General features: G+C 38.7%; 2 protein-coding genes and 1 long non-coding RNA gene across 4 annotated transcripts in view; 2 read left to right on the forward strand and 1 right to left on the reverse strand.

Moving 5' to 3' along the window:
• tnika (TRAF2 and NCK interacting kinase a) overlaps positions 1-9,152 on the forward strand; it is an 86,878-nt gene extending 77,726 nt beyond the window's left edge. For both annotated transcript variants that reach the window (XM_035994477.1, XM_035994478.1), the window contains exon 26: positions 5,532-9,152. In XM_035994477.1, coding sequence (XP_035850370.1) covers positions 5,532-5,560 — 29 coding nt within the window. In that variant the 3' untranslated portion in view covers positions 5,561-9,152. The remainder of the gene's footprint in view (positions 1-5,531) is intronic.
• LOC116057459 (eukaryotic translation initiation factor 5A-1-like) lies at positions 1,285-6,099 on the forward strand. The gene is made up of 5 exons (XM_031309934.2): positions 1,285-1,358; positions 2,509-2,681; positions 2,811-2,915; positions 4,553-4,684; positions 5,361-6,099. The coding sequence occupies exons 2-5, from the start codon at positions 2,520-2,522 to the stop codon at positions 5,418-5,420; spliced, it is 459 nt and encodes a 152-aa protein (XP_031165794.1). The 5' UTR covers positions 1,285-1,358; positions 2,509-2,519; the 3' UTR covers positions 5,421-6,099.
• Positions 3,477-4,565, reverse strand: LOC116057460. The gene is made up of 3 exons (XR_004106823.1): positions 4,486-4,565; positions 4,073-4,402; positions 3,477-3,625 (listed from the first exon to the last, which is right to left on the reverse strand). It is a non-coding gene; the product is annotated as an uncharacterized LOC116057460 (long non-coding RNA).
• Positions 9,153-10,669: the final 1,517 nt, after the last annotated feature.

The following is a 10,669-nucleotide window of genomic DNA, read 5'->3' on the forward strand; positions in this document are numbered from 1 at the left end:
TTGCTTACCACATCTGGACATTACCTATTAGTCCACCATTTTCAGTCTTTAAATATAATCATAAGCCCGCCTTTAGTCAAATATGTGTTTTGCAGTCCATGTAGCCCATGTAGGCTGAGTCTTTGGCAGCAGCCCGGGTTGGAATCTGACCCCACACTTTGCTGCGTGTCATCAACCCCCTCTTTCCCTGTTTCTTATGTACTGTCTAATAAAAATTGTTACTTTACTTGAATGTTTGGAATGATGTGTATGTATGTATGTATGAGTTTGACATTAGAAGGCTGTTTTCATCAACTGAAAGGGGGAGAAAGGACCTGTGTCCAAGGCATGTGTGCACAATCATTACTTTCTCACATCGCAACTATAGTTCTGAAGCCAATAACGGTCCAATATGCAACTAACAGAAGTGTGATGTAGAAATAATGGACTTTAAATGTAGTAGGAGACATCTTGTGTCCAGCAATTACACTTTTGAAACATCAAATAGTTGCATAGTCATATATTATTAGAAATGTATCAGACACAAACTATTATTCAAAGCAGAGTATTTTGATACACCTTATCACATGTCTGAATGGCACCTTTAAGAAAACAAAACATTTTTATCCAGTCAATAATAGCACACTCTTTTAGGAAACCCTCATTCTTTTATAGCCAGTGGCTTTTAGAAGATCCACGTAGAGATCAATCAGGGAGAGCATAGAGCAGATGACTTATGTTTAACTGACACCAGTGGACAGTTAGGCTGCTTTCAGACAGTTCCTTTGTTCATCTTCAACAATAGAAACAAGAGCCTACGGTGCAGTATTTTGCATCAGCACACATTTCTTATATACAGGTAGTAGTTCTATCAAAGAGACAATGGTACAATATGGTACCATAAAGGATCTCTGTTACAATTACATTCACAGATGTTTTGTGTTCTGGAGGTATATAAAAAACTGGACTTTTTTATGGTTTAAAGAAAAAAAAATCTTTCCCTTCAGAGTAAAATGAAAGAAGTCATTTAAAACCACATGATAAGTTTAAGCAACTATAATTATGTCCAATTTCAAAGCTGGGAAAATGATGGAAGAAGTAGGCCTATTCATATCCCACTGTACAAAAAACAAAATACTCTGCTACAAGTAAAAGTCCTTTAAAATGCACTTGAGTAAAAGATAAATATTAACACAACATGTAGGTAAAGTTTGTATCACAAGTTATGCTCAACTAAAGTTTTTTTTTTTTTAAATAAGAAAAAAACCATTCTACCAAGCCCCTCCCCCATCCACGCGCCTCTTCGACTGCACTTCCTGCTGTAGAAAAGCTCTACGCATGCGAAGTGACTCTTCCTATTTGGTGTAGAAAGACACAAGGTAAGTAAGACGTAGGAGCTTATAAGTAACATTTTTTTTTACTTTTACAATGGAGCTAACGTTAAGAATCCTATTGTTTTGCGGTGTAGTGACTTAATGTATAATACTAGGCGGCATTTGTCGTCTTGGGAAGTTAATCGGTAACTTAACGTTGGCTAAGTGAGACGAGGTTTAGTGTGCAACAACTGAAAGAAGTTTGCACTTTAGGTAACCGTAGCAACAGTATCGTTAGCCAGTGTCAATCGGTGTGGGTCGTGTTTGCACGTTAATTTACGGTAGGTAACGATGACCATAAACGAAAAAAAGGTGGGAACCTGAAGCTAGCTTAACGTTACTTTTAAGCTTTAAGCTAACGTTATCGGGTAATATGCTGCTCATATGGCCTAACGTTAGCTGCCACGTTGATGGTGTTTGCCAGCTAGTATTCTAACCTAAGCTGCCCAACTTGAGTCACTCTAACGCCAACTTAACACCTCTTAGATTCCTTAATCAAGGTGATAAACTAGCTAGCTAATGCGGCAGCTAATTATTAACTAACTCGTTGGGTGTTTCCCCCGGACAGCGTGTAGGCCAACGTTAGCTAGCTAGCTAGTTCAATGAGAATTTGAGATGACAGCAACATGGCGTAGTCAATTCGTAACATTAGCAATTCACGTTAGCTGTTAGCTTTTCGGATAGTTGGCCAGTGAGAGAGGTTGCTCCACCTTGGATAATTGTCTGTATTTACATGAGTATTGTAAATACCAAAACATATTGGAAATGTTAAAATTAGAGACCCGCTTTATCTTGGGAAAATAGTTGCGTTATATACGTCGAACAATGCAGCAAAGCACTTTTAGTTGCAATTTCACTCGCAGATTTCAGGTTATTGATTGTAATGCACTTATGGCCCAACCACTGTTGACTTGCTTTCTGACAGCTGTTGGGTGTTCTAAGCTGTTCTTGGCAACGGTAGTAGTCATAGTTCAATGTTAACAATTTAGTGTTCTGTGCTCACAAGCTACCACACGACAAAAAATGGATTATTATTCTTTTACATTTGCACTATTGGTTTTTAATATTATTCCACACACAATTAAAGCGTATTGGTAATGCTACTGTCACAAACATTTGTTTGTTCATGTGTTCTTTTGCTCTTTTTTTGGTGTAGAACAGCACATCATGACTGATGTCGATTTCCAAAGTGGGGATTCCGGGGCCTCTTCAACATACCCACAGCAGTGCTCTGCATTGAGGAAGAATGGCTATGTCATGATTAAAGAGCGTCCCTGTAAGATCGTTGAAATGAGTACCTCCAAGACTGGCAAGCATGGACATGCAAAGGTAAAACCTCATTGTGCATCCTTTTTGGAATGAAGAGCTTTAGACACTTTTGCCATTTTAGCCTGATGTTTTAACCCCCAGTGCTTACTTGGCCTGAGGCCAGATCTAATCAGTTGTTTTTTTTCCCAGGTTCACCTTGTAGGAATCGATGTCTTTACACAGAAGAAGTTAGAAGATATCTGCCCATCTACCCATAACATGGATGTCCCAAATGTTACAAGAAAAGATTACCAGGTGAGATGACCCTGTTAGATATCTATTAGTGTAACCTATGGCCACCAAGGGGTTTGCAGTATTTGCAGTGTATACTTGATATTCTATCAGTTCGTACTGGAAGTCAATAAAATAAATAATCCTGGCCAGTATCGGGTGTTTTGGCATTTGTTTGGACCACCAGTGCATCCATTTCACATAATTTTTTTGAATTTGATAGAACCTAATCCTAATAATAAAGTCTGTGAGAAAATAAATGCTTTTTCGATAGCTGAACGGGTGCATCAAATGCGTCAGAACTGGGCTGTCTCTTCATTAATTGTGAAAGGATATACCGAACTGGTTGAACAGGTTCTTGGCTTGGCCAACGCACATTCTTTGCTGTCCTGTTAGAGGCCTCTTTTGGGAAAGCAATACTCACTAATAACACATAACAGTGGTTGGTGTATTAGTGGGGAGACTTGGTTTAAGTTTTTGGGGTATTTTTTATTTTTTTCCAACAATGTGTGCTGTATTATTTTCATGTGGCAAAAGATTTTTCCTTTAGTGTACTTCTGCCACACCCACCATGTCATTGTTCCAGGGTCTGAGAAGTTAAATACGGGTCAATTGTTGGTAGTGGCCGGTAAAATCGTCAGGCCAGCCGGCGCTTTGGCAGACAGAAACTGCACAACAGAGACATGTTAGGTTAGTGGATTGACCAAAGCTACACATTTGAAAGTCGATTGCAACTGCTATATAAAAGCAACACTAGAACCTTACTTGTTTTGACCGACAGATGAAGTTCACTGAGTTCTAACCAATAAACAAACGTACACACATACACACATGCCCACTCGTTTATCAACTTCGCTACCGTGCGTATTAACTTTGTCCAAAGGAATCTGTGTTGACGAGCGAGAGAGTGGCAGTGGATGCACTTGAAGCAGACCGCTGTTTTCGATCAGAGCAGAGGAGAAATTAACAGCGACATTGTCAAGTGGTAGTAAATGTACAGTGTAGGTTTCAGTTTGTCTATGAACAAACATCAAGACCCAAGTAAAGTTCCTGTCTTGCTTCAAAACATTGCAACAGTGAATCATTTTCCTGTTTCTTTGTCCCAGGCTAAATATCCTCTGTATGAATTCAAATGTATTGATATTATAGTTTTGCACGTAGGCAGACATTCATGTATGCACATGCATGTGTACAGTGCCCTCCCACCCCTGCAAAACAGGGCTCCCCCAAAAGCCCTGGTGTAATTTGAATATTGGAATTGACCATGTAATGTAAATATATCAAACATTGAATGGCATCATTCTTTAAATGTTATGTCTAAATGTTATTCCTATATTAAGTGCATACATTTCAAAAGTGGCAGAATTGTGCGCCAGGCAGTGAAAACAGCTAATTTCAGACCCTGCATATTCCACAATGACTCGGGTGGACAAATTTCAAACGCAATGTGTCAAATGTTCTTCCGAGCTCATTCTAATTGGGCCTTTATAAATACAGTACATGACATAAACCTGTTCGGAAGCTGTCCCAGAGGCTTCTACCTTGCGATGGTGCTGTTGCTGTACTGCTCTTCTGCTTTGGAGTGGTATTCCACCCAGGATTAGGTTGACTGGTGCTAGTTATGCTTTAATTTCTCTTTCTTTGCCTGGTGGCACATTTAGGTAATAGATGTCTCCGAAGGATACTTGTCCCTGATGGATGATGGTGGAAATACCAGAGAGGACCTTAAACTGCCAGATAATGAGCTGGGCAAAGAAATCGAAAAGAGGTTCGATAATGGTGAAACTTTTATGGTGAGTTTCTATGGCCTGAGGGTGGAAAACAAAAAAAAAAAAAAAATCTTTTTACCAGCAGTGGCTGAACTAGAATAACGGTTAATACGGTTAATATCTTTTCATTAGTATATTTTTGTATGTTGCATTTCCATTAGTGGGGGGGGGGTAATTCTCCATTGTTTTTCCTATAGGAAACATTACTGAAAGTACTGTATTATTAAAATCTGCTATCATACCTTTTCACTCCAGTGTTCACTTGACATTTCATGATGTCAGATTACTGCCAAAAATGGACAATAATCAGATTAGTTAAATATGTGTAAACACAGCCTGTAAAGTGTCTTATTTTTTTAAATGGAGCTAGTTAGACAGAATTATGTTGTTGTATGGGCCTACATTTGAAATAAGACCTTTTGTCAGATGAAAACCTGTTGGCAAAGCTAATTTAGCAAGTCGTGCTATGCTAACACAACAATTAATTTATTTCTTTATTTGAAAGGGGACAGTGAACATTAATCAACATTAAAACAATGTAAATGTGCCAGAGTTAGCTCAAAAGTGCTAATTTTCATCAGTAGTCCCAAGTCCAAATTATCTATTGATATCCAGGCAGAATAAAGGGATCCTTACTCTGCAAGAAAAAAACAAATCAAGGGATGTTGTCCCAGATCATAATTTCCTTCTCCTTTTTCAGGTCTCTGTGCTGAAAGCCTTAGATGAAGAAATGGTAGTTGGCACCAAGGTTGTGTCCTAATGTGTCCAGGACGACGCTGGAGGACCTCCCACTTTGTTCTCCAGTATGGCTTTGAAGCCTCGCCAAAGCTACTGGCCTTCTCCCACCCCCCACCCCCCCACACACACATATCTCCACTAGTTTCCCTGCTGGTCCACTGAAACCTGGAAGCTGGACTGGGTTAGCTTCTTCAACTTTACCTTGGGGGTCAGGGCTGACTGACATTCTCTTCAATCAATGAAGTTATCAACCTGTAGCCATCAACAGTTTAACTTTGCAATGGCTACTGATATTATTATTCTGGCAATTCCTAACATTCCAGCGTCTCATAACATTGTATGGGTGACTTTTTTTTCTTCTGTGTATTACTTTTTAAATCCTGCAAATTGACCTTTTTCTCTTTTGAGTTAAGTTGTCTGTGAGCATGTATTTTAAGGCTTGTTTACAGTTGAGATGCTTCACCTTGCTTTCAACCTAAATTCCCCCATAAAAGGGTTTTATCTCTACTGGCTGACTTAACACCCCCAGCAAGCTCCAGCTCCAACCTGAAAAAATAAAAATAAAAAAACATAACTTCATTGATGGTTGGAATATGCCTTTCTGCCTTTGACAATTAAAACATGCATGCACATGCACACCTATAATTGACTTGTATACACATGCCCTAGCAGCTATTAAAATGTAAACCGCAAACATTTTATTTACCGGGTCTCAATACGATCGTTCTTTTGTAGCAGGTGTCTGGTGTCTCAGTTGTTCTGGAGCTGAACACACCTGGAAAAGGGTGGCTGGCTGTGGCCATTTTCTCTTCTATGCTTTTAAACATTTTCCTTTCACTTGAGGCCTTTATGAGCGACAAATGTATAAAAACTTTTTTTTTTTGAAAGAACAAAACACTGAAAACCTTAACTGTTAGCAACTTCACAGTGCTAAAGAGAATTCTTGGCACTCGGTTGTGGAAACAAGAAACCATTTCATTTCTTATAAGACGTAGCCAAATGTAGATGGTAGTTCCTCTGTGGGTAATCTAAAGTCTTGCTGTCATGGAAGACATTGGTGCTCAAGAACAGAATAGTTGAGGGTTATATTTTGGGGGGGGTTGGGAGGGGGGGGGTTAGAGAAGTAGTTGTAGAAAGTAATTTTGGGGCTAAGTAGTTCTGTTTCCAGTTCAATGGGAGTTTTAAGCATTTTGAGCAGAGTTTGCACTCTAGGACGGATTGTGGCTCACAAACATTTTTATGAAATCAAAGTACCAATATGGTGACTGGTTCTCTGTTTACATCCACACAAAACGTATTGGGGACATCTGGTAATTGTAAGAAAATCAGAATGTGTTTACATGCACTGCATTGATGTGGTTGCTGTAGAATCTGCATTTACATGCAGATAGTCCGTTTTCTTCTCTACCTCCTACCGTAAAATTAGTTCTAAGTGTATTTGCGATATATTTGAAGCGCAGCAGCCTGAGTTTCTTTTCCTTGTTTTTTCTGACCCGAGCATTTGCACTGATGGTGCAGTGAGGAGGGTGGACTCTAGTGAAGTTTCAAGAATGCATGTGTTAAGAAATTTACAGATAACCTGCTATTCAGCTATAGAAATTACTTTAGACTTGTTTGTTTTAGACGGACTTTGGATTTTAGCTATCTTCTGCACTGTTGTCATAGCAATACTTTTCTTATTTCTATTTCCTAGTTTTGTTTATGATCCTGTGCTCTTGTTAAAAATAAAATAAAAAAAAGTCAGTGACGTGTATACGTGGTCAAGAAATTTGATTTCTCTAGCAGAAATCCCTTAGTGTTAACATAACATTTTATGTTTGGTTACTCCCAAAATGGACAATAATCAGATTAGTTAAATACGTGGAAACACACTCATTGTAATATTAACATTGGAAGGTATTCTGCCCAGCTTTCAAATTGTCCTTTGTACAACGACAGCCGTTCTGTTATTGTTGTTCTGTCTTCAGTCCATTGAAGTATTATTTTTTTTTTTTTTTTACTTCTGTCAAGACACCAAAGTAATACATGGAATGTTATGTTTATTAAGTTCTACAATAATTTTGTTTCAACATTCCGTTCTTGTTCAATGTGTGGTGTTTTCCCTGAAAAATATGTTAGGAGCTATGGTATCACAACAGTGGCTTCCAACTCAGTCTTTTACTCCTGGCCATCTAGATTTTCACTTATGGTACAAAACGGTACAACAATAGTACTCTGGACTGCAAGGCCAAAAGGTGAAAGCCAGATGACTTTACTTATTGTACTGGTACATTTCAGTACTGGTACATTTCATATTGAGTATTCATTTATTTAAGCCGGAGGGGGAAAATATCGATCTAAAGGCAGCAGTATAGTACGCATTGACTTTGTGCCATGCTGGCCGTTAAGATGACTAACGTTCGATGGCAGATTGGGGGCACACTCACAGGCAAGAATACTTGGGGACTCCCTACTTGCTTTCATGAGCAAACAAATCCTCTCAAAACTACAGCCTGCAGTGCCTCAACCTGATTTGATCATTCTCGGGGAGTAAATGAGCTCCAAGAGGGTGTGTAAGATGTAACCTGTTAAATGCAAATTGCAGAAAATTCCATCTCGGGGTAATAAAATAAAGTTGCACAAAAAAAAAAGTAATTTGACCGCTGAGCTAACACTGTGGCATTTTGCTCGGTCCTATTTATTGATTGCAAACATGCCCTTGTGCTTTTAGTTCTAGTATACTGCTTCTTCAAATACACTGGTAGATTTCCAAAAGTATCCAAAACCTAATGTCCAATCAATGGCGCATTTTAATAATTGTGGTATGAGGTTTCTAGATTATTCTCCCCATCACCTCCTCAGCCTCAACAGAAGTTGACAATCTTCCTTAACCCATATTAGTGCTCTGTTAATTTATAACAAATGTCAGACACAGGGAAATTGACTCTTTTCTCACTCTCTGTTCCCTCCAGTTATTAAACTCTGGCCTCTGATGTGTAGAACTAATTGCTACCACACGTCTCGTCAATGATCCTCTACCTTTTAGCTGTCTCTCACATGGAGACAGGTGACGGGACTGACCTCTGATTCCATTTGAGAATAGGTTTAAGGGAGATGTCCTGTAGTGGTTAGCTTCACATGCTGATCTAGGATCATACACTGCTTGCGATACAACTGCAAAATGACTGAGGCAAGTGTCCAGGGCATATTCTCAGGGCTCCAAATAGTGTTATGAAATGGGTTACCTTAATGGTGTCAGCAGTGAGGATAATGAATGAATTAGAATATTTTTTTTATTTTTATTTTTTTTATTCATTTGTCTCATGAGTTTATACTATTCTGGAGATTGTGACATTTCCTGTTGTTTTCCCACCTTGAATTTTCTCTGCTGCGTCTCATCAAACACAGTGTCTGCTTCACATTGTTTCTTTCTCTCTGTCTTTTAACTCTATTTCAATTTTCTTGCAAGAAATGTTTATTTGTATATCCAGAACACAGGTACAGTATATTGTAAAAAACAGGGAGTAGGTGAATTACTCTTGTATGTTCCTGGTGTATGCTGGGGAAGGGGTTTTAGGGCGTTTCCGCAGCTTGGCACAGGTCTCTTTCTTCCTTTTGCTAAAAACAATTTCTGGGGGAAATCTAAACTTAAGCCTCTTCTGGAACACAAAGATACATGGGCTCCTCTATTCTAACTAATGTATGGCTGCTGTCTTAAAAATGACACCTGTCTGTTTTTTGTTGTATAGGCAAAATAAAGTTCATTCAGATGTTACTGGCTACATTTCTCAGCTGTCTTCTCTTGTTTTGTGCAAAATGTAACCAATACAATTTCTCGTTTTTTGATTACCCCCTGGACAAAATAACTCGACCATTATTAAGCACAAGAGCCAGTTACAATTACTATCTCAAAGTATAGCCACAAAAACGATCAACAACAATTAAATTTAGCTACATGTTTTCACACTACTGGAACTTAGTTGCTGTCAGTCAAGAATCTATACCAACAGATGGACACAAAAAAGACAACTACAACAGGCAAGATACAAATAATCAAAAAGAGCATTGCCTGCTTTCACATTCACATTAAATGCAGCTCAACAGATGAACGTGAAATGTTTTTAGTATACAGTAAAGCCATTGAGAATTCACAATGAAAATTGTACTCAACATGAAAAACAGTAGGCTACTTAAACCTACAAATACTAAAGTAAAGCTTGATTTTGTTACAAAATTACATTATTCTACGATGTAAGGTCAGTGGCTGGATAATAGTTTTTAAATTGGCATGTTAATTGGTGGTGATGGTGCAGTGGATATGACACATGCCTTTGGTGTGGGAGGTCTGGGTTCAATTCCTACTGCAACACATCAACCAATGTGTCCTTGGCTGGACAGGTCGCTATGTGGCGGTTAGCTAATACATCCATGCTATCACATATCTGTAGCGTGCATGTTAATGTCATACATACAGTGGTGTTGTCTACGTGCTAAGAAAGCTCCATGATTTCCATATACCCACTTAAAAATGCCCAATGACATGCAACAACATACTTTCCATTATATTTGTGATATATTTTGAATTGTCATCTCTGTTTTTCCAATATATACAGTACAGTATAGCCTACCCACTACAATACATTTGACTACACCACTCAATAGACCTTTTTCACAGCAGACATGTTGACATGTCATAGTAGGAAAAGCACAGGTGTATTCAAAACCATTAATGATGGCTGCATTCCTCTTAGGAGAGACCCTGGTATTGTGCATGCTGACTCACTGAACTAGCTTACTGGGACACTTGATGGAATTGAGCCATCGTTAAGGTTATCAATTTCAGCTGTGCTTTTACTACTATGACATGTCAAAATGTCTGCTGTGAAAAAGGTCCATTTATATGAACTGTTGTATACAATGTCAAGTTCCGCTAATGTGGGACAACAATGCCATGTCTAAAGCCGTTGGCAATTAAAGGGGTTTACGCCAGCTGTAATTTGATTGGCTATTTGCTAAGTACTGTTGTAGTGATTTGCTCTTACTTGGAATAGGTTTTCAAAGACTTAAACGTGAAAGTCAGCCTTTTGAAGAAAACCCTGAAAGTAAACAACTCGGTGCCCTGGGATATTGTTATAAACCAAACCTCTGGTACAACAAATATCAGATTTAATGTGGAATGGTTCTACAGAAAGAAATGGCTAATGTTAACTGCTAGCTTGTCAGAAAAGACACCTTTTTTGCTTCCCGTGTGTGTTTGCTCGGAAGGAATGGCACCTGGTCAAGAACAGGCTT

The sequence above is a fragment of the Sander lucioperca genome, chromosome 18 (assembly GCF_008315115.2).
Source record: "Sander lucioperca isolate FBNREF2018 chromosome 18, SLUC_FBN_1.2, whole genome shotgun sequence".
NCBI lineage: Eukaryota > Metazoa > Chordata > Actinopteri > Perciformes > Percidae > Sander > Sander lucioperca.

Coding starts and splice junctions, on each gene's coding strand:
- LOC116057459 (XM_031309934.2), top strand. CDS start 2,520: ATGACTGATGTCGATTTCCAAAGTGGGGATTCCGGGGCCTCTTCAACA. Junction 2,916..4,552: donor TTACAAGAAAAGATTACCAG/GTGAGATGACCC, acceptor TGGCACATTTAG/GTAATAGATGTCTCCGAAGG. Junction 4,685..5,360: donor ATAATGGTGAAACTTTTATG/GTGAGTTTCTAT, acceptor CTCCTTTTTCAG/GTCTCTGTGCTGAAAGCCTT.